The sequence below is a fragment of the Bombina bombina genome, chromosome 1 (assembly GCF_027579735.1).
Source record: "Bombina bombina isolate aBomBom1 chromosome 1, aBomBom1.pri, whole genome shotgun sequence".
Classification (NCBI taxonomy): Eukaryota; Metazoa; Chordata; class Amphibia; order Anura; family Bombinatoridae; genus Bombina; species Bombina bombina.
The window spans coordinates 415,028,636-415,053,063 of record NC_069499.1 but is presented as its reverse complement, the minus strand read 5'-3'; the positions used below and the strand labels follow the sequence as shown (position 1 = coordinate 415,053,063).

The 24,428-nt window shown below is 37.1% G+C and overlaps 1 protein-coding gene across 1 annotated transcript; it reads right to left on the bottom strand.

Annotated features, from left to right (window-relative positions):
• Positions 1 to 1,333: 1,333 nt before the first annotated feature.
• DAPL1 (death associated protein like 1) lies at positions 1,334 to 23,916 on the bottom strand. Its single transcript, XM_053698329.1, has 4 exons — positions 23,764 to 23,916; positions 18,061 to 18,154; positions 4,307 to 4,367; positions 1,334 to 1,548 (listed from the first exon to the last, which is right to left on the bottom strand). Exons 1-4 carry the CDS (start codon positions 23,819 to 23,821, stop codon positions 1,429 to 1,431), a joined length of 333 nt encoding a protein of 110 aa, XP_053554304.1. The 5' UTR covers positions 23,822 to 23,916; the 3' UTR covers positions 1,334 to 1,428.
• Positions 23,917 to 24,428: the final 512 nt, after the last annotated feature.

Here is a 24,428-nt window from a genome sequence, read left to right as displayed (position 1 = left end):
TGGCATAACTGCATCAAGGTACTTTCTGAATTTTTTTTATATAAAAGTTTCTCCTTATACACTCCCCTCCCTAAAATATTTTATATATAAAAATAAATTTAAGGGAGGAGGAGAGTGTTTAAGGAGAAACTTGAAATGGATATGGTTAGATGTGATACCACATGGAGAGGGGGGGTGGCTGTAGTAAATTAGATATATATTATATTTTTACTACTTCCCTCTCCATTTAAGGTTATGCTAAGGTGTGTGCATTCATAGTGTTGTACTCCTGTGGGGACACACAAATCTTCACATATAAGAATTAAGACTGAGCCTGTGCGGTCACGATGTGTGCGATTCTAAAGAACTAGAGTTAAATACCACAATAGTTAACATATTTAGTTTTAGGGGGAGGGGAGTTAACTTGATACCTCAGGTACCACTCACTGTCTGGATTTAGAGGTCTTTTCCTACAAAAAGCTAGGAGAGTTGATCAGTGACTACAGAACAAGTTATTCTAAGCGGGGAAATCCTCTGTTAAAAAGGCAAAATTGAAGGCTGAAGGACAGGCACGCTATAGCAGATCTACTCTTGGGAAAGCTCAGATTTTCTTTACTTGGATGTCCTATGTGCATTATTAAAAAAAAAAAAAAAAAAAACACACACAATTGTTTTACACACGTGTACACTGTAGCAGAACACTGCAGGTATTTTCTATTTGCTTCCAATTAATGTAAAAAAAAAAATAATGGATCTACTTTTCTGAAGAGCATTTGTGTTATTCTATACACACAGGTGGCCCTCGTTTTACAACAGTTTAATTTACACTGTTTCAGAACAACCACCTTTATTCCCAGTCATGTGGCTGCTATTGAAAAGCATTGCGAAGCAGTGCACATACAGTAATTTTAAACAACTTTCCAATTACTTTTATCACCAATTCGGCTTGGTCTCTTGGTAGACTTAGTTTAAATCCTAACCTAGGAGGTTCATATGCTAATTTTAGACCTTGAAGGCCGTCTCTAATCTGAAAGCATTAACAGTTTTCACCACTAGAGGTCATTAGATCATGTGTTTCATATAGAAAACATTGAGCTTGTGCACGTGATCACTAATTGACTAAAATGCATGTCTGTCAAAAGACCTGAAATAAGGGGGCAGTCTTTAGAGGCTTAGATACAAGGTAATTAGAGGTAAAAACCATGTATAATTAACTGTTGGTTATGCAAAACTGGGAGTGGCTAATAAAGGGATTATCTATCTTTTAAAACAAATTCTGGTGTCTACTGTCCCTTTAAGGATTTGTATATTTTAAAAAACAACCAAACTTTAGTCTTAAAACATCCACCAGAACTGTAGTTTAAGTGCTTTATTAGTGGCATACAAAACTATACTTTTCTTTATACAGGAGAAGTTGGTCCATTTACTCATGGAGCAGACACCGAATATCTAACAACGACGTGGCTGCTGAATAATGTACAGTCTCTTTGGTAGGACAGTCTTCTCCAGAGTTGGTCTTGGCTTTTGGTGAGCCATCTGTGCTGCTTCTGCTGGAAACTCATGGCTGAGCTACAATAATCAAGAGATAAACCAGAATCAATTATTGGACAACAAATGAGTTTGCATTAGAATTAGGTCTTTAGAGAATTAATCCTTTTAATCCCTACTAGTAATATGCATTTAGCAACATTTGGCTCTTTTTTATAGCCAGTTTTCTAGTGAAAGTGCAACACTAAGCTGTGTGTTGCACTTTCATAAGGAAAAGTCTCTGAAAAGTGCCAAATGTTGCAGGTAGCCTCCAATGTTCCCCATTCATTAGCTGCTGAATGCATGTGCCCAATTTCTACCCCTGCCAACATTTTAAAAAAAATATTTTAAAAAAAAATTACCTGAGCTTAAAAGCATAACTAAAATTAATTTACATGAAAATAAAATTGCAATTTAGCTCACCCCCCAAAGAGAAACCCCACAACATTTTATATACAGATCTCCGTAACTGGCTTTAGCAGATAAATGCAAAGCAATGAGTCCTACTAACATTAATGACAGTGACTAGCCTTGATGTCTGCAGTCTAAACCACAGACAGTCTCCGCTAAATAAGGCAAATGGTGGGTGAAGTTAGACTATTAAAAAAATGACTGCAATAATTGCAAGATGTAAATAGGTTTTAAAATGTTTACTAGGGACATAAAACCCCAAAATTTATCACGATTTAGATAGAATATGCAATTTTAAACAACTTTTCAATTTACTTCTATTCTCAAATCTTTGTTTTAGTGTTGTCTTTTGTTATCAGGAAGGCAAGTTCAGGAGTGTGCACGTATCTACAGCACTATTTCCTGTCATGTAGTGCTGCAGACATGTGCAACCTACCTATCTGGATAGTAAAAACCAAACACAAATTAGAAACACTTTAACCCCTCAATGACCACAACACTTCCATTTTCGTTCCGTTTGGGACCAGGGCTATTTTACATTTTTGCGGTGTTTGTGTTTAGCTGTAATTTTCCTCTTACTCATTTACTGTACCCCTACACATTATATACTATTTTTCCTCGCCATTAAATGAACTTTCTCAAAAAAAAAAAAAAAAAAAAAAAAAAAAAACTAATTTACTATAAAAAAAAAATTTAAACCCACAAATTTTTCAAAATTTGACCCATAAAATCTATTACACATCTACAACCACCAAAAAACACCCATGCTTAAGAGTTTCTAAATTTTGTCCTGAGTTTAGAAATACCCAATGTTTATGCTGTTTTTGCAAGTTATAGCGCAATAAGGACAAGTAGCATTTTGCTATATCCAAACCATTTTTATTCAAAATTAGCGCTAGTTACATTGGAACACATCTTTCAGGAATCCCTGAATATCCCTTGACATGTGTATATTTTTTTTTAGAAGACATCCCAAAGTATTGATCTAGGCCCATTTTGGTATATTTCACCGCCAAATGATTTAAAAAAAAAAAAAAAAAAAAAAAAAAAAATCCATCACTTTCCACAAACTGTAGGTTTCTCACTGGAATTTACAAACTTGCGCAATTATGGCATAAATTGTTAAGAAATGACAGAAAAGCATTTACAACCAAGGGGGATCCCAGACATATGGCTTTGTTTTTAGATAATTAGAAGGCCAATGCGATTCACACGTGTATTATGTCTAGCAGTGAAGGGGTTAATTAGGTAGCTTGCAGGGTTAATTTTAGCTTTAGTGTAGAGATGAGCCTCCCACATCACACCACCTGATCCCTCCTAAACAGTTGTCTGCCCTCTCCCACAATTGTCCGCCATCTTAAGTACTGGCAGAAAGTCTGCCAGTACTAAAATAAGCTTTTTGGCTCTATTTTTATAGCATATTTACATATGCTTCTGTGTAGGATCCCCCCCCCCCTTAGCCCTCAACCAGCTCTCTAACCACCCCCCTTATTGGGAGCCATCTTGGGTACTGGCAGCTGTTTTTTTTTTTTTTTTTTTAAACTTTCCTGTAGTGTAGCTCCCCCCACCCAGATCACTTAGATGAGTAAAATTGTCAATTCCCACCCCCCTTCTCCCACTTAATATACACACTTTTTCTATAGTGTAGTGGTTCCCACCCACTCCGTGCGTGTCCCCACCCCCTCTTAACGCCATTGATGGCCGCCCACCTCCAACCCACCAATGATTGTGGACATCAATGTCCGATGCAGAGAGGGCCACAGAGTGGCTATCTGCATCGGATGGCTAAGAAAGGTTATTGCAGGATGCCTCGATATTGAGGCATCACTGCAATAACTGGAAAGCAGCTGGAAGCTATCAGGATCGCTTGCACCGCTTTCAAAGACAGACGTGCAGGGTAAGTCCTCGGTCGTTAACTATTTTTTTTTGGAGGACGTACCCTGTACGTCAGTCATTAAGGGGTTAAACGTTATTCATCTGAACCAAGAAAGAAGTTTTGGGTTTCATGACCCTTTAAACTTGACTGATAGACCCTTAACAGGCCACATATTCATTATATCTTAGGGCACAGGTGAAATAATCATCGGAAGGGTGAGCGCAGGTTAGTAACCATGGTTACTGATCCGCTGATTTCACCTATGCCCTAGTTAAGATAATGAATGTGGCCTGTTAAGGGTCCCGAGGATTGGAGTCGAGAAACACTTTTATAGCAACAGAAACGTCTTGCAATTTGGTATTTACTGGCCCTTTATACACTTCAGTATTTTACGCTATTAAAGAGGCAACTTTCTAATGTTTAACACTGAAAACTTCACTAATGGTGTACTTGAGTGCAGCAAAGAATAGTGTAACATTAACATTTCACCATCACTACAGATATAATACAAACCTTCTCAAGTGCACCAGCCAAGATATTCATTGCCTGCATCCGTGTCATATTCATGCTAGAGCTGGAATAAAAAAATAAAAAAAAATATAAAAAAAAGTCACTAAAAATCCACAGAATAAATAAAAGCTTCACATCTGTATCAGGCAACACCATATGCCACTTGAGAGCACCAGTGAAGCAGAAAAAAAACAAAAAAAAACCCCACACTAAATACACATAAGCATAGTACTGATAACCACCACCTCCAAGTCATAGGTGCTGCCATGTTGAATTCTAGCTTAAAAAAGGGACAGTCTAGGCCAAAATAAACTTTAATGATTCAGATAGAGCATGTAATTTTAAACAATTTTCCAATTTACTTTTATCTCCAATTTCTTTGTTCTCTTGCAATTCTTAGTTGAAAGCTTAACCTAGGAGGTTCATATGCTAATTTCTTAGACCTTGAAGGCCACCTCTTTTCAGAATGCATTTTAACGTTTTTTCACCACTAGAGGGTGTTAGTTCATGTATTTCATATAGATAACACTGCTCGTGCACGTGAAGTTATCTGGGAGCAGGCACTGATTGGCTAAACTGCAAGTCTGTCAAAAGAACTGAAATAAAGGGGCAGTTTGCAGAGGCTTAGATACAAGATAAGAGGTTAAAGGTATATTAATATAACTGTTGGTTATGCAAAAAGAAAAAGAAATAAAAATTCTGGTGTAGACTGTCCCTTTAAACTGCATTTGAGTGATCTGTGTACATGAGCAGCAACTCTCCTTCAGATCTGCAGTGAAAACTAGTTGCAATATGGCAGCTCCTATAATTAGAGTGAGGGCTATGAAAAGTATTTAATATCCAGTTATTTGATCTTACACATTTAACATGTTTCCCCCCTTTGTTTATGCAGTCTACTGAAAGTACTCTGCCAGTCACATTCTTCTAGATGGCAATGAAATTGCACCAGCTGGGGGGGGGGGGGGGGGAGGAAATATTTTGGGAGACATGAAAGTGTTCTCTTGTAGTCGTCCCCCCACCAACAAGAACTGCATTGATTAGTCAACCACCATGAGATCACCCCCCCCCTTCCCCATGCAAGTAGAAGCCTCTTATTTCAAATGGTAGGCAAGTAGATGTACTTTAGTAAACCAAAGTCTCAAACCAATTAATTTACTGTAAAAAGATCCCAATGAGCAACCTTGTATTTGCAAGCTTAATGGCCAAGTATATACCCTGGTGATCCTTTAACCCAACCAGCTACCCCAGAGGCAGAACTTTTCTTCATTTTCTGCGATTTTATTTTTGTGATATTTTTTCTGCAGTGTCTTTAAGAAGCTGGTGTTGCTGTGTTTGTTGCCCTTACTGTGTGCATGACAGGTTCATGCACAGCCTGTGTATACAAACACACTCCTACACACACTTACTTTTTATCCAATTTGTTTAGTTGTCTTGGTATCCCTTGTTAATAGCGATACCTAGGTCATGATAATGACTGACTATGTAAATTTACTGTCTAGTATGCCTTTTATAGTCAAGGGTTGTGATGTTAACTCCTGAAGGAAGTGAAGGAGCATCCAAAAGGAATAGGGCCGATTTAATTTCATCAGATCCAAAACCTATTCACAATTGGGAAGTAAACCATGCGACATCTGTAAGGTTTTTAACAACCTGTAATGAAAGTGCCAATAAAATCGAAGGCTTTCTTAATAAACATTGGCCCATTCTAAAAGCAGATCTGCTATTGGGCCCCCAGATTGGTAATACACCATTGACTACCTTTAAAAGGGGCAGGAATCTTCAATTATGTAGCCCCTAGCAAATTAAGGACACATTACGAACAAATACAGGGAGAGTGCCTCTACAAATTGGTGGGCAATAAAAAAAAAAAATAAAGAAAAGCGGCACAGCACAATGTATTATGTGCGGTCACATTAATAATTCCTCCATGTTTCACAACACTGACCATTCTGAGAGTTTTGAGATTAGGGTTAGAAGTAGTTGCAATTCCACTTTAGTATATATTAGAATGTGGGTGTGGCTTTTTTTGGTAGGCTGCACTAAGAGGAGATCTTATGAACATGTATATAATAAAGAGAAATTCATCAAACAGTGTATCCAGACACTATATGGAATGTCAATTGTGATCCCTCCAGTCTGAAGATACAAGTTATAGATTGGGTCTCTCCCAAAGAAAGGGAGACTTAAAATTACGAATGTTAGAAACATAGTGGATTTATAAGTTGAAATGCTTACAACCGCTAGGACTGAACATTGATATAGATGTTGCCGCATATATGTAGTCTAAATTTGTTTAATTCAGTTATTCATTTTATCTCATTAAATCTCATACCTATTCACTGGTGATGTTTTTATTGTATGATTTTATGTGAACAATGATATTTTGCTCATTTGTACTGCATATTATTAAATTACCAGACCACTGTGTTGTCACAGGTGAGGTGGATTTAACCTCTACCCCCCCCCCAAACCTGATTGGTTCAATAGTGCTTTAAATAGCAGCATACTTTGCTCTTATATAGATCATCATTACCTTCCCTTGAAAAAGCCCGGTCGAAACACTTTGGCCTACACTATCTCGACAATATATGCACACTTATGCTTAATTGCCAGCTGTTCAGTGAGGTTAACAGCAGTCTACACCAGATTTCACCCCAAGGGTTATACGCTGGGAGAGCGTTAGGTTGTCTTTCAAACTGATCCGGAGAGGATTTTTTGTGGCTCAACTACAGTGATCTATTTTACATGCTGTTTTTAATCAGTTATTCTGTATTCTTTTGTCTTGCATAGGTAGGTTCAGGAGCTGCCTATTGGTGGCTGCACATGCCGCAACCAGTGTGTTAACCAACTCTTAGAAGTGCACTGCTGTTTATTCAACAAAGAATACCAAGAGATTAAAGCAAATCAATGACCCAAAAAAAAAAAATTAAAAAAAAATTGGGAAGTTGCATGCCTTAAATTAAGAAAGAAAATGTGGGGTTTCATGTCCCTTTAAATAAAACACATTCTAGAATATTTATGTGCTCATAGTTGAACCATGACTCTGCCCTTGGTCACACTGACACCATGGTTTCAGAAGCTACTCTTTGTAGAGAGTAGTGGACCTTAAAGGGACATGAAACACAAATTTTCATGTTTCAGATAGGAATGTTTAAAAATTTATAATTTACTTCTGTTATAAATTTTGTTTTATTCTCTTATTGATGCAGCAATGCAATCCTGGGAGCTAGCTGGAAACGTGTAAGACAGTGTTAATTTTGATTTAATCTTAGTTTTAGTCTTGACTAAAATGCCATTTTAGTTTTAGTCATCTGAATTGTTTTAGTCTAGTTTTAGTCGACTGAATCTCCAATAGATTTTAGTCGACTAAAATCTGAGTTTAGTTAAAGTGTAATGCATTATTTAAGCATTTTTCTATAATTTGCAAACAGATTATATACTCCAGGAGTAAACATAACACATGTTAATATTTATGGTATTAAGGTTTAAACATGCAATAGACACAGATTTAGCCGTTATGTTATATATCACCTTTATAAAGCTTAAAATTAAATAAAACCAAGCTTCATAAACAAACAGAAGTGCAACTTTAAAATATATATATAAAAAAAAAAAAAAAAAAAAAATAAAAAAAAAAAAAATGTAAACTGTATTGCACATATTACCCAATACAAAAACTTTAACAGTTCTCTGCTAATAATTAAAACAAGTATTGAGTAACTCAACACCACAAACAGTTTCTGCAGCTAGCACAGCATAACTTAAACCCATACTGGTGGGTTATGCTTATTTCCACAGGAAGAATCAATTAATTGAACAGATTCTAAATATTTTCGGTAACTGTATTAGCACTGCTTTAGAACTTCCAAACTCATTATACACTCCGGGAGTAAAGGTTTATTAACCTGTTTTTATTTACGGTATTAAGGTTTGAACATGCAATATAGATTTAACAGATTTAACTGTTGTGGTATATAACATTTCTTTATTTATCTTAAAATTAAGTTTCGTAAATTTGACAAAAGCGCAGTAATTAGATATGGATTGATTATTTTATAACGCCTTGCATGAAATGTTTTTGTCAGCAAATTTTAATTTAGTTTTAGTCATAGTCTTGACTAAAATCCCATTTTAGTTTGTCGTATTTTAGTCATCAGAACTTCTTCTGTTTTTTTTTTACTCATTTTAGTCTAGTTTTAGTCGACGAAATTAACACTGGTGTAAGCCAATGAAAATCTGCATACAAAGTTCAGACACCCATTAGCAGCTAGCTCCAAGCGCTGAACCTATCTAGATATGCTTTTCAACGAATACCAAGAGAACGAAGCAAAATAGATAACAGAAGAAAATCAGAAAGTTGTATGCTCTGAATCATTAAAGTACAATTTCGGGTTTCTTGTCCCTTTAAGCTGTTTAGAAAGTTCAGTATGATAATTTTGTTGGTTTAAACAGATAAAAAAAAAAAAAAAAAAAAAGTTTGTTTTAAGAAAAAAAAAACAAAAAAACAAAGAAGTTTTGTTTAAGAAATTACTTTATTACCCATTCCCCAGTTTTGCATAACCAACACATACTCTTTAATGTATTCAATTAGTGCAATGTCTGCCACAAACCACAGGCATTAGCAGGCTTATCTGTGTCTCTCATGAACTAGCACTCAGTTGTGAAAAGCAAAATTAAAAAAACAAAAAAAAAAAAAAACACAAACGCATGTGATAAGAGGGTGTCTTTATAAGCTTTAAACCTCTAAATACCTGCCTGTTTCTAAGCTACTAAAGTATATTAATATAACAAGTTGGTAGTGCAAAGCTGGGGAATGGGTAGTAAAGGCATTATCTTTTTAAAAAGCAATTGTCGTAGACTGTCCTTTTGATTCAGATAACACAACTTTATAATTTACTACTATTAAATTTCTTAGTTCTCTTGACATATTTGATAAAGCAGAAATTTAAGCAGCCAGCCCATTTTTGGATAGTACCCTGGATGGCGCTTGGTGGGTACTTTGCCACCAATCAGCAAGAGCAACCCAGGTGCTGAACCAAAAATGGGCCAGCTCCTTAGTTTATATTCCTGCTTTGCCAAATAAAAAGATGCCAAGAGAACAATTTTAAAAAAAAAAAAATATATATCAGACATTCCAACTCTCCCTGAAGTTCAGGGAGTCTCCCTGATGCCAGCAAATGGAATGCAATCTCCCTGAAACTCCAAGTACCATGATCCAATGGGGCCCAAATCCGTAAAAAAAAAAAAAAATTTTTATTTTTTTATTTATAAGGAATGCCTTTAGTTGATGGGACGTTATACCCTCAAAGCACGCATCATTAACAAAAAAGCCCCCCACTTATTTTAATAAAATAAACAAATGCTACCTTATTTACTGCACGTAATTAAACTTCATATTCTAAAATATTTAAGCATTCAACAAGCGTACGATCACTGGAAAATAGGTTTGTTGTATGTGGTTGTGCAATAAAGCTACCTTTTTTAATGTGACTTTAGCGGGAAGCTAGTTTAATGATAAGTCACTATCTTATTTAGGGCTTCAAGGTGTCCAATATGTAACTGGGAGGGGGTTGCGGCACAGTATCGGGTGAAACTATATCTATCTATCTATATAAAGTTGCTTGCGCTGAGTCATTAAAGAACAGTTATGATTTAGTATCCCTTTAACGTTACTAGCCAGACCCTATGGGACTCTAACAATACAAAGACCCTGAATCTATGCCTTCAAAAGCAGCTAGATTAAAGGAGGTGTTCCTCTTATGGCCCTAGGTTTGTCAACTCTGGTTGAGAGACCGAGAAAACTTCCCCACAGATGTCCTTATGGAAGGCATTACCTCTATGAACTTCTGCTCCTTGATTATTATTTTTCTTCAAACGATACAATCAGCAGGCTTAAACCATGGCTGTATTATAAAGGAAATAAAAGCTGAAGCAAGAATTAGGGGTCGATTTATCAAGCTGCGGCAGACAGGGGTGCACATATGCGTCCCTGTCCGCCATAGCTCGCCTCTAGCAGGCTGAATTCTGCATTCCACACAAGCGCTATTTTGCTCTTGCATGCAATCCTGCCTGCGTACAGCCAATCACATGTGGGCAGGAGCTGTCAATCTCCCTGGCCGGATGAGACCGAGGAGATTGAAATTTGCCACCTCTTAGGTGGCGAAAGGTTAGGGAAACAGCAGTCTTATGAGCGCTGCTTGTTAAATACGGACTGCAGGTTCTCTTGTGAGAACCTGCAGCCATAGGCAAATACAGGTCATGCCACTAGAGAAGGTTACAGGTAACCCCCCCCCGCCTCCTCAACTTTATCTTAAACCAGGGCATCAATCACTGTTCAGGAAAGTCCTGGATGTGAAGGAGACAAACCCAGTGCAAAACAGCACTGCAGGAGTTTACTACTACATTTACACTTTGTAAAGTTAAAACACAATCTGAAGTCTAATTTAAAGGGACAGTCCCCATCCAAAAGACAAAAACCCTCATGTTTCAAATAGGGGCATGTAATTTTAAACAACTTTCCAATATCACCCAATTTTGCTTTGTTCCCTTGGTATTAATTGAAAGCTAAACCTAGGAAGGCTCATCTCATATGATAATTTCTTCTAAGCCCTTAAAGTGAAAGTTAATCCTAGCGTTTCACAAACGCTAAGATTGACTATTGAAACAAATAAAGGGGACTGTCAATCTTTGGTCTCAACCGATTGGCGATTTGAACTGCTAACAAAGCCCACAGCTAAAACATTTTTCACCTCTTAGCCAATAAGAGTGCGGTAAATCCGGCTTGGCGCCCATGGGAGCCGGCTTTACCACACTGCTACTGGCTAAGAGGTAAAAAGGTCACCTCTTAAGAATTTTTTTTTGCCGTGGCATTTGTTAGCAGCTCAAATCGCTGATCGGTTGAGACAAATAAAGGAGATTTTCTACATGAAGTATCTTATACGTCATGAATGACAGTCCTAGCATTAACTCTTTAAAGTCCGCCATTTATCACATGCTTTTTTTTTTTTTATTTGCTTTTCACAACAGGGTAGAGCTAGATCATGTAAACCAGATAAATAACATTGTTATCACGCCTGTTGCAGACACGGCACTTATTGGCTAAAATGAAAGTCAATAGATAATAAATGTCATGTGATCAGGGAGCTGTCATTAGATGCTTAGATACAAGTTAAACATAGGTAAAAAGTATAATAACTTCACAATTCTTGTGATATTTTCTAAGCATTTTAGACCTGTAGGTCTTATGGATTTCTTTCAGCTGCTGTATGCAGGTAATGTTTACTCAAAATTCACGACACTTATTTAAGTGTCAGGTGTACTAAACTAGAAGCAAATGAAGTTTAATTTTAGTGAAATAAATTTAAAAAAATTATTTGCTACAAACAGAATTTATATCTGCCAGGTGCTCCCCAGTTAGCCTCACTCTCCTCTGAGATTCTCCATCCCAAATAGCTTAATTAATTTCTATAAAAGTCAGCTCTCATTCCCCTGGGACTTCGCTTTCTCCCTTTTGTAGAGACTTCAATAGGTTCAGCCTTTGTCAAGTCATAATTTCTCTCCAAGATTAGTTATTTAAGCGCTTGACCATAAAATTATTTTTTAACCTGATTAACCAATTGAAGGACCAGTCATCTTGCATTTGTTGATTATGCAAATCTACTGTTAAGACAATGCAATCAATAGCACTTAGACTGAACTTCAAATGAGTAGTAGATTTTTTTTTTCTGAAAATTTTAAAAGTTGTCTTTTTCCACTCTCCTTGTACCATGTGAGCCATCAGCCAATCACAAAAGCATACACGTACCATGTGACCGCAATCAACTATTCACAAATGCATATACACTTATTCTTGCACATGCTCAGTACGAGCTGGTGACTCAAAAAGTTAATATAAAAAGACTGCACATTTAGTTAATGGAAGTAAATTGGAAAGTTGTTTAAAATAGCATGCTCTGAATAATGAAAATTTCATTTTGATTGAGTGTCCCTTTAAGCCTTAAGGCAAGAACATGACTAAAACAAGCACAACTTAAATTTGAGACACAGTATAAACAATGCTTCTTAGATTATCCTGCCAGGAGCAGAGGTTTAGTTAATTGGGCCGCTCAAGTCAGAAATAGGATTTTGGTTTGTCAGACTATTAAACACTTATAGGTGTATTTGGCACCTTACATTCCCTGTAGTTAGAGATCATAACCTAAACAAATTGGGGACCAATGGAAGGGATAGCCTACGAAAAGTCAGAAGGATTGTCTTTTTCTTAATTACTCATTCCCAAGTATTGCATAAAGGGACACTCAATCAAAATTAAACTCATTATTCAGATAGAGTATGCCATTTTAAACAACTTTCCAATTTACTTCCATTAACAAAATGTGCACAGTCTTTTATATTTACACTTTCAGTCACCAGCTCCTACTGAGCATGTGCAAGAATAAGTGTCTATGCATTTGTGAATGGCTGATGGCTGTCACATGGTACAGGGGGAGTGGAAAAAGACAACTTAAAATTGTAGGAAACAAAATCTACTACTCATTTGAAGTTCAGACTAAGTGCTATTGCATTGTCTTGCTATCTTGCATTTGTCGATTATGCAAATCTACTGTGTTGACTGGTTATTAACTAACACTTATCTTAATATACATTTTACCTCTGATTACCTTGTATCAGAGCCTCGGTGGACTGCCCCCTTATCTCAATGCCGACTTGTAACTCCACAGGAGTGAGTATGTTATACGACACATGAACAGGCACTGTCTAGACCAGCCCTTAAACTTTTTCCACTAGTGACCCCATTTCACGCAACACATTTTTACGTGACCCCGGGTATATAAAATAGGTTTACAAAGTGGATCATTGGGAACAAATTAAAGAGGAGAATTTTTTTTGAGTAAACTTGCCCTTTAACCCCTTAATGACCGCAGCACTTTTCCATTTTCTGTCCGTTTGGAACCAAGGCTATTTTTACATTTTTGCGGTGTTTGTGTTTAGCTGTAATTTTCCTCTTGCTCATTTACTGTACCCACACATATTATATACCGTTTTTCTCGCCATTAAATGGACTTTCCAAAGATACCATTATTTTCATCATATCTTATAATTTATTATAAAAAAAAAAAATTATAAAATATGAGAAAAAAGTGGAAAAAACACACTTTTTCTAACTTTGACCCCCAAAATCTGTTACACATCTACAACCACCAAAAAACACCCATGCTAAATATTTTCTAAATTTTGTCCTGAGTTTAGAAATACCCAATATTTACATGTTCTTTGCTTTTTTTACAAGTTATAGGGCCATAAATACAAGTAGCACTTTGCTATTTCCAAACCATTTTATTCAAGATTAGCGCTAGTTACATTGGGACACTGATATCTTTCAGGAATCCCTGAATATCCCTTGACATGTATATATTTTTTTTTTAGAAGACATCCCAAAGTATTGATCTAGGCCAATTTTGGTATATTTCATGCCACCATTTCACCGCCAAATGCGATCAAATACAAAAAATCGTTGACTTTTTCACAAACTTTCGGTTTCTCACTGAAATTATTTACAAACAGCTTGTGCAATTATGGCATAAATGGTTGTAAAATTTTCTCTGGGATCCCCTTTGTTCAAAAATAGCAGACATATATGGCTTTGGCATTGCTTTTTGGTAATTAGAAGGCCGCTAAATGCCGCTGCGCACCACACGTGTATTATGCCCAGCAGTGCAGGGGTTAATTAGGGAGCTTGTAGGGTTAATTTTAGCTTTAGTCTAGTGTAGCAGACAACCCAAAGTATTGATCTAGGCCCATTTTGGTATATTACATGCCACCATTTCACCGCCAAATGCGATCAAATAAAAAAAAAAAAAAAAAAAGTTCCCTTTTTCACAAACTTTTTGTTTCTCACTGAAATTAATTACAAACAGCTTGTGCAATTATGGCATAAATGGTTGTAAATTTTTCTCTGTGATCCCCTTTGTTCAGAAATAGCAGACACATATGGCTTTGGCGTTGCTTTTTGGTACTTAGGCCGCTAAATGCGCATCACACGTATTATGGCTAGCAGTGAAGGGGTTAATTAGGTAGCTTGTAGGGTTAATTTTAGCTTTAGTGTAGAGCTTAGCCTCCCACCTGAAACATCAGACCCCCTGATCCCTCCCAAACAGCTCTCTTCCCTCCCCCACCCCACAATTGTCCCCGCCATCTTAAGTACTGGCAGAAACTCTGCCAGTACTAAAATAAGCTATATTTGGGCTTTTTTTTTAAAAAGAAAAGGCATATTTACATATGCTGCTCTGTAGGACCCCCCCTTTAGCCCCCAACCTGACTGATCCCCCACCAAACAGCTCTCTAACTCTCCCCCTCTGTCTTAATGGCCGCCATCTTGGGTACTGGCAGCTGTCTGCCAGTACCCAGTTTAGAATAAAATTGCTTATATTTTTTTCATTTTTCCCCTTTTCTGTAGTGTAGCTCCCTGCCCCACCAAAGACCAACCCCCCACCCCCTCCTAGATACATTCGATTTACATATTTTTTAATTCAGATACCCCTTTCTCAAACTTTGATTTTCTGTAGTGTAGCGTTCCCTCCCCCATCGGCCCTGCCCCCGATCCCGCCCCCCTCTACATTACCCGGCCCATCGATGGCCGCCCACCAACGATACCGGCCATCGATGTCCGGTGCAGAGAGGGCCACGGAGTGGCTCTCTCTGCATCGGATGGCCATCTAGCGTTATTGCAGGATGCCTCCATATCGAGGCATCACTGCAATAACCGGAAAGCAGCTGGAAGCGAGCAGGATCGCTTCCAGCTGCTTTCCACACCGAGGACGTGCAGGGTACGTCCTCAGGCGTTAACTGACTTTTTTTTTTGAGGACGTACCCTGCACGTCCTCGGTCGTTAAGGGGTTAAGTATAAAAACTTAGTATAGATATAGATTAATTGCTTATATAAAAAGGTAAATTATCTATTTGTAAACAATTTACTATACTCTAGCAGGTAAAGTTGATTGGGACAAATTAAAGGGGAGAAAATTTTAGGTTAAACTGTTCCTTTAATTTATTCTAGGGTAAAGTAGTGGTAATGGCTAGGACCATATTTCTTAAAAAACACCATCATAAAAAAAAAATAATAATGACCTACCACAGCCTGAAGAATGTGTTCTTTTCTTTATTTCATAGAAAGAGCCCTAATTAACTAAATTCACTACTAAAAGTTAAACCAGAATACTGTATTAGTTTCCTGCACCTATCAGGTTCAAGAAACAATTATGGGACTTTCATCTTACCTAACACTTAAACTAGATTACTTAATCTTTACTGTCATACCTTTCAAACAAATGGAATGACACCCTTTGGGGAGTGTGTATGTGCAAAAAAAAAAAAAAAAAAAAAAAAAAAAAAAAAAAAAAAAAAAACCACATTACAGGCAGAATTTATGGTCTGCAAAGCTTTGTGACCCTAATCAGCACGAGTGGGTTTTATCTTGTCAGGGACGGAAGCAAGGAAGGCAGACAGTGTAAATATTCACCAACAACAATAATTCACTGCACTCACAAGTCCTCCTCTGTTACCTCACTTCCTTTGACGGTTGCTGACATGTTGTAAATAACGCACAGGAGAGAGGAAACCGTGTAATGCTGTGTCACCAGCAAGGCTGTCAGATGCTCTCATTGACAGCTTTGGGGGCAGCCAGCCTATGTAGAGGGTGGGAGGGAACTCACCTTTGTTGGGGAGCTACAGACTGAAGTTAGCCTCTGATGCTCAGAGCTAAAGGTGCAGGTGAACAACAGCACTTAAGATGATGCAGTCTCTGAACCTCTGGCAGCACAGTCAGTCATACTGACAGTGTGTGTACAGGAAAAAGGAAATAACTTCCTCCTGCGTGAACTGCTTGTCTGCCTCCCAATTAAGTTAGTGCGTGCTTGCTCTGCAGCCAAAGTCAAAGTATTTCCTCCTAGTCACGGTCTCAATCTCAGGCTCAGAGTCTAACTGGCGCTGCCTCTAATTTTAGCATTCTTGCAGCTCAACACTTATAATTAAAAAAAAAAAAAAAAAAAAAAAATTATATATATATATATATATATATATATATATATATATATATATATAATTTTTTTTTTTTTTTATTATTATTTATTTATTTTTTAATATATATATATATATATATATATATATATATATATATATATATATATATATATATATATATATTAAAAAATAAATAAATAATAAAAAAAAAAAAAAAAGCGCTCCCCACTGCTCCCGCGACCCCATATGGGGTCACGACCCACAGTTTAAGAAGGGCTGGTCTAGACCACTGGTTTTCAAACCTGTCATCAGGTCTCATCAACAAGTCAGGTTTTCAGAATTACCTTGGATGAGAACAGGTTAAATATCCATGTTTACTAATCAGCTAATTATTTCACCTGTGCTCCAGTTTAGATAGCCACAAAATGTGTCCTGAGGACAGGTTTGAAAACCAGTGGTCTAACCTGTGAAATGTTAATACACTGAGATACAAGGCAGCCTTCAAAGGCTTAGAAATTAGCATATGAGCCTACCTAGGCAACACCTTCAAAGAATAAAGAGAAAGCTGTTTAAAATTGCATGCCCGATCTGAATTATGAAAGTTGAATTTTGATTTTAACGTCCCTTTAAGGACATCTTGGAAAGGACCAAATTGTAATTTTGAAGAGGTCTATCCAGCCAAAAGCCATTAACCTAATCAAGATGCTTCACCTCTGCTATCAAGAGATGTTCTGAGGGTTTGTTTACAAAATGTGGAGAAGTAAACCCTACACTAGCCAGCAAGGCTACTTGAGGAGAGATGCATGCAATAGATTTATCCTACTACAGTTCCCCCAATTAGTCAAGATTAGTGGAGGAATTTAGAGAGAACACCTCAGGTGCGCATGCTGGTTAGTATAGAGTTTTATTTATTCTGCTTTTGGGAAGGTTATGTTTTTTTACCTGAGAATTTTTGGCTAATAAATTATATAGATATTTATATGAAAAAAGTGTTCTGAACTTACTATCAGGCTGACATCTTGATGTAACTCAGCTTTGTCACATTTAGTATGGACTGTCTGCACCACCTTGTACTAATATTGCACAATAGTATGCTGTCTCCTTTCAAAACTTTTAACTACCAGTTAGTTTATTTCCTTCTATTTTATTCAATCCCTCCTCCATTTACTCCCCTTGCTTATTACATGCAATGTCTGAACCATGAATGTTTTTGAATTTGACTTTACTGTTCCTTTTTAACAACTTTCCAGTTTACTATTATCAAATTTGCTTTCTTCTCTTGGTATCCTTTGAAGCATAAGCTTAGGTAGTCTTAGAAGTGTGCATGTGTTAGCATCATCCTATAAAACTGCAATAAACTTTTTTGGAAACGTTGCTGCCAGAAGGCTATACTCATGCATACTCCTGAGCTCACCTAGGATTACTCTAGCAAAGGATATGGAGAACTAAGCAAAAAGTGATAAGTACATTGGAAAGTTTATTTTGTTTTCTCTTTTTCAAAAGTGAACCATTGTGTCATGTTCAACATACCGCAATGTTAGATTTTTTTTTTTTTTTTTTTTTAAAGTGTAATTTAAAAGTTTAGTGAATTAAAGTGCTCCTGTTTAAGATTTTTAGAGACAGGGCCGTAATTCATTAAACTTTACACAATCATTTTTGTATTACAGGCTGTTGGAGCCTTAAGTACTTATGTTTAAAATGTAAGGGGTACCTATCTGATTAGGTGCAATATGGCTTACCTTTGTTTTTCAGAGATCTTCTTTGCATGTTTTTCAGGTGTGACATTTTCATCATTTCCTTGCTTTTTGGAAACCCTCATTCCTCCAGCCTTAACTATGAGAGAAACACAAAGTAATATAATAAATATATATATATATATATATATATATATATATATATTTATTTTAATGATTTCCATCACACACAGAAAACACAAGACTTAGATTAAAATCCATCCCAATTATGTAAAACATACAGTATCTAGTTTAAAGGGACAGTCAACCCAAAAATTACTGTAACTTATTTAGATAAGTTAATTAACGACCTTTACAGTAAACTGTAGCACAATGTTAATCTAAATAAACTTTGGCAGAAAAATAAACTTACTGATCTCATCTTGCCGTTTTGAAATGGCCGCCTGACCCCTCCTTCTCTGAAGTTTCCAAAAGCTCTCACTAGTACAGGAGCCTTTTCTCTAGACTCGTCCCTGCGCGCTCCTGTGTCTATTCAGTTCAGTGAGACACATGCTGTTACATGCAGTGTCCGGGTAGGGGGGACGTCAGTGGATGGATAGATGTCAGTGCACACAACTGAATAAAAGGGGTGAATGTATGTGTGTTCAACTGTATACTAGGAATGGACGGCAGTGTACACAACTAAGGGGTCGATAACAGTATATATGAATGGATGGTAACTGTATATATGAATGATACTGCCAAGTTGCCAACTGTTTCAGCAAAAAGAACCGTGAAAGTTAATTCTCTTCACGTATCATGTTGTATTATGGTAGTCGCAGGTTCTGCATTATTGAACCCTCCATATGATACTACCAAGGACTTTATTACAAGTGAATACGATTTTTATTTATAACAGCTAAAAGTTTATTTTGCTGGGGATTCCTGCTGAGATTAGAGCACACAGGGCGAAGATCACAGAGCACTAGCTGTGAGAATCGGCCAGCACCCGGTTTATGTGGGACCCCCCCTAACACTATTTACATAACAAACCCGTTCTAAGCCATCCCACATACACCGGGTGCTGGCCGATTCTCACAGCTAGTGCACTGTGATCTTCGCTCTGTGTGCTCTAATCTCAGCAGGAGTCCCCGGCAAAATAAACTTTTAGCTGTTATAAATAAAAATCGTATTCACTTGTAATAAAGTCCTTGGTAGTATCATATGGAGGGTTCAATAATGCAGAACCTGCGGCTACCATAATACGTGAAGAGAAGTAACTTTCACGGTTCTTTTTGCTGAAACCTGATTTTTTCTTTCTAATGTGGTTTCCAGCATTTTACATAGATTATTTAGACCTATATTCCATAACTGCTGTAAACCTGACAGGCACCGGGTGTCAGATGCCCTGTGGTATAAAAGCTCCATATATACAGTTGGCAACTTGGCAGTATCATTCATATATACACCCGGTGCCTGTCAGGTTTACAGCAGTTATGGAATATAGGTCTAAATCATCTATGTAAAATGCTGGAAACCACATTAGAAAGAAAAAAAATCAGGTTTCAGCAAAAAGAACCGTGAAAGTTACTTCTCTTCACGTATCATGTATTATGGTAGCCGCAGGTTCTGCATTATTGAACCCTCCATATGATACTACCAAGGACTTTATTACAAGTGAATACGATTTTTATTTATAACAGCTAAAAGTTTATTTTGCCGGGGACTCCTGCTGAGATTAGAGCACACAGAGCGAAGATCACAGTGCACTAGCTGTGAGAATCGGCCAGCACCCGGTGTATGTGGGATGGCTTAGAACGGGTTTGTTATGTAAATAGTGTTAGGGGGGGGTCCCACATACACCGGGTGCTGGCCGATTCTCACAGCTAGTGCTCTGTGATCTTCGCCCTGTGTGCTCTAATCTCAGCAGGAATCCCCGGCAAAATAAACTTTTAGCTGTTATATTAAAAAAAAAAAAAAAAAAATTGTATTCACTTGTAATAAAGTCCTTGGTAGTATCATATGGAGGGTTCAATAATGCAGAACCTGCGACTACCATAATACAACATGATACGTGAAGAGAAGTAACTTTCACGGTTCTTTTTGCTCAAACAGTTGGCAACTTGGCAGTATCATTCATATATACAGTTACCATCCATTCATATATACTGTTATCGACCCCTTAGTTGTGTACACTGCCGTCCATTCCTAGTATACAGTTGAACACACATACATTCACCCCTTTTATTCAGTTGTGTGCACTGACATCTATCCATCCACTGACGTCCCCCCTACCCGGACACTGCATGTAACAGCATGTGTATCACTGAACTGAATAGACACAGGAGCACGCAGGGACGAGTCTAGAGAAAAGGCTCCTGTACTAGTGAGAGCTTTTGGAAACGTCAGAGAAGGAGGGGTCAGGCGGCCATTTCAAAACGGCAAGATGAGATCAGTAAGTTTATTTTTCTGCCAAAGTTTATTTAGATTAACATTGTGCTACAGTTTACTGTAAAGGTCGTTAATTAACTTAACTCAGAACTGTAAAGTGGATTTGGCTATTACACTTAAAGGGACAGTCAACCCAAAAATTACTGTAACTTATTTAGATAACACTTTTTAAAGCAAAACTCTAAAATACTTATGTCTCAAAGCTTTTATTCTCCATACTATATACAGTCTTCAAACAGAAGCATTGAAAAAAGTTCCAATGTTATCTTCCCGATTGTCCCACAAGTCACCCTAAAGATCATAAAAACCTTCTCCAGACAGCCACCTTTCATAAGTGCCAAACATCCAAGTGAGCTCACAAAATTAAAGGCCATAAAATGTGAGATTATAAGGGAAGGTTTGTTAAAGTAAAGGTCAATTTTGATGAATTCGTGCAGGGTTTTTAATAATCCTATTAAAAACAAGGGCACTTTAATTCATCAACATTTCACTTGTTTTATTCTAACAACTTACCTTTTAATTCTGGCAGTCGCTCCAGCACTTCCTCCGCAAGCCGTCTTCGCAGGTCCAAAATGACGAATCAAGCTTCCTCCAATCACAGCGTTGCATCAGGCCAAGATCCCCCCCCCCGGGGAGGAAGCAGTGATTGGAGGAAGTCGGATTTTTGAAGAACACAAGTGAAATGTCAATTTTTATTAATTTAAGTGCCCTTGTTTTTAATAGGATTATTAAAAACCCTGCACTAATTCATCAAAATTGACCTTTACTTTAAGCAGATGGGTGTAAATTAGTCTGTGTATAAAAACAAAACCCATAAGGCAAAACATGATTACTTGTATGTTATACTAACTCCAGTATGGTGGCATTAAAGGGGATGTGCATGACTGCATTTCAGAGCATGCATATAATGGTGCACAGGCCCCTTGAAGAATATATGCGTATGCCGCAGAATAGTAATAACTTACTAGATGCATTTTTACTGATTAAATTATATTGCAAAAATGCACATTTCATGTTTGACCTTTCTATCCCTTTAACTAAAATACTATGGATTTGAACAGGTTGAAACATTTGTGTCAAAATACATTTCAGAAGTATGACAATTTCAGGAATATAGCCAAGAAAATCCTTCTCTACCATGTTCAAGCCATCTGTTAAACCAGTTAAGATGGTCATTAAAATCAAATATATAAAAGGGGCTCTGTCAACAAAACCTTTGTTCTTTTGGACCACACCCTTTAAAGCTTTTTTCAAAAGCTTTTTTTAAACGATTCACTGGAGGCGTCTAAGAAAGCATTTAACCCCTGCAATATGATTATGTTGCAGAATAGTTTGGGGATGCTGTAGTAAGCATAACATTTATCAGCAGTCTTAATTACCAATAGACTACTGTCACATGTGACTACACATGTAGATTGTGACATTGTAAAAACCAATAGAAGATCTCTACTATAAAAAGTTCCCACAGTGTTATTACGACACTGCCAAGCTAAAGGCTGGAAGTGTTTCCCATGTGATGGCTAATAGATTACATCTACATGCACTGAAGCATGAGCAGACAAGTTTATTACAATAATGTAGATCTTTACATCAGTAAACATGTCACTAACTCTCCCCCCCCATCATCACTGGCTGAAACTTAAGGGACACGAAACCCACATTTTTTTTCTCATGATTCAGGTAGAGAAAACAATTTAAAACAACTTCTCCAATTTACTTTTATCTAATTTGCTTCCTTCTCATATTTGTTGAAAAGTATCTAAATAGACTCAGTAGCTGCATTCCTTGTGTGATACAGTGAGATTATATATACATACACATCCATCCCAACTCTCCCTGATTGTAATAGCAGCTCCCTGATGCCAGCAAATGGAATGCAATCTCCCTGAAACTCCAAGTACCATGATCCAATGTGGCCCAAATCCGGAATGCTGGCGTTTCTTTAAGGAATGCTTTTAGTTGCTGGGACGTTAAAGAACCCTCAAAGCATCAGTAACCAAAAAGCCCCCCACTGATTTTAATAAAATACAAATAGTACCTTATTTACTGCACGTAATTAAACTTTGCATTCTAAAATATTTAAGCATACGATCACTGGAAAAAAGGTTTGTTGCATGTGGTTGTGCAATAAAGCTGCTTTTTTTGTAATGTGACTTTAGTGGGAAGCTACTTTAATGTTAAAGGGCCACTAAACCCAAAATCTTTCTTTCATGATTCAGATAGAGAATAGAAATTTAAACATTACAATTTACTTCCATTATTTATTTTGCTTCATTTTTTAAATATCCTTAGTTGAAGAAAAAGCAATGCACATGGTGAGCCAATCACACGAGGCTTCTATGTGCAGCAACCAATCAGCAGCTAGTGAGCATATCTAGATATGCTTTTCAGCAAAGAATATCAAGAGAATAAAACAAATTAGATAATATAAGTAAATTAGAAAGATGTTTAAAATTGCATTCTCTTTCTAAATCATAAAAGAAAAAATGTGGGTGGCATGTCCCTTTAAGGCTCTCTTATTTAGGGCGTTCAAGGTGTCCAATACATAACTGGGAGGGGGGGCGGCACAGTAGCGGGTGAAGCCACCTCCCTGAAATTAGTTTTTGCAGTGTGTGTATATATATATATATATATAAATTTAGTTAATATTGAAAGCAAATGGAAAGAAGGTTGTATAAAGTATAGATTTTACCCTGCAGTGTAAGCAATAAGACTACAGCTGCTTAACTATTTAGAATCTACTTATTGAACGTGTGAATATATAATCTACTTAAATTCCAATTTATTTCTATGATCAAATTTGCTTTGTTTCCATAGCATTCTTTGCTGAACATGGGTTTTATGTTCCTTTAAAGTTAAATACAAAGCATTTTATCACATTTTGCAACTAATCGGCCTCACAAGTCAGAGGTTGCATAACCAGCAAGTGAATCTCTCGTAGCATGTGCAGGCCAATCCCCAAGAGTGAATGGTTTACTTACGGCGTGACAGAACAATACTAACAACCAGGAGAGAGAACTCACATGTGACCACACTGCTAGGTAAATAGGGAGGGTAGCAGAATACAATGGTGAGGTTCAGTGCTTTCTTCTAATGGGCGTGACCCCCCCCCCCCCCAAAAAAAAAAACAACCCCAACTCAGTGGTAAACATAAAGGTGGCGAATGACAAAAACACCATGCATGAAGCTTGCACGCAAGGATAAGCTAAGGTTTAGCAACTTGTTAAAGTAATGCGTAGTTAATATTTTATTTTCAAGCTTAAAATGCTGCGACACAAACATTTAAATAAAATGAGCGGCGCTCAGCATCATACAAACCTGCTGGCAGGTGCCCACCCTTCAAAGAAGAAATATTCATTTTCAATTCGGAAGCCATCGTATTTACCGTGTGCTACTAACTTGTTTACTGCCCTAGTTGCTCGCTGCTCTGAGCTTTTATAGAGGAAAGGGAGGGGGAACCAAGGCTCACCGTCTGCTACCTTGTTATGATTCCTATTCGCACACAGCTGGTATCTGATTCTCCAATCTACACCTCTGTTGCAATAAATACGTTATGCTATTAACTCTGTTGATGGCTGAAAACAAAACATACACTTGTAGCATTTATAAACAAATAAGTAATGTTGGAAACCCCCCTCAGTGGGGCGCCTGTGGTAATCTGTTTTGGTTTGCAGTCTACTAGAAAGAAAAATAAGTTTATGCAGGAAATTGGTTTGAGGTTAAGGGCCACCTGCTGGAGACTAATTGGCTTAACTGCTATTTTCCCTTTCTGGCAATGAATTAAGCAGATTTGTATTTTACACTTTTTTTTTTTTACAAATTGTATAATAGCTGTCAGTATCATTTTTAGACATCTTATCAGAAGAACCACAAAAAAGGTAATACTATTCTCAAGCATATCTGTATTATGCACTTGCAATGGAGCCAGATTATTACATTTGGAGTCTTGCATTATTATGTAAAGTAGGCGCTCTCATATTAGA

What these genes read in the sequence shown, in the direction of transcription:
- DAPL1 (XM_053698329.1), bottom strand. Translation starts at nt 23,821, where the DNA reads ATGGCTTCCGAATTGAAAATGAATATTTCTTCTTTGAAGGGTGGGCAC. An exon ending in GGGTGGGCACCTGCCAGCAG is followed by an intron (nt 18,155 to 23,763) that starts GTTTGTATGATG and finishes TTTCTCTCATAG; the next exon opens with TTAAGGCTGGAGGAATGAGG. An exon ending in TGGCTGGTGCACTTGAGAAG is followed by an intron (nt 1,549 to 4,306) that starts GTTTGTATTATA and finishes TGATTATTGTAG; the next exon opens with CTCAGCCATGAGTTTCCAGC.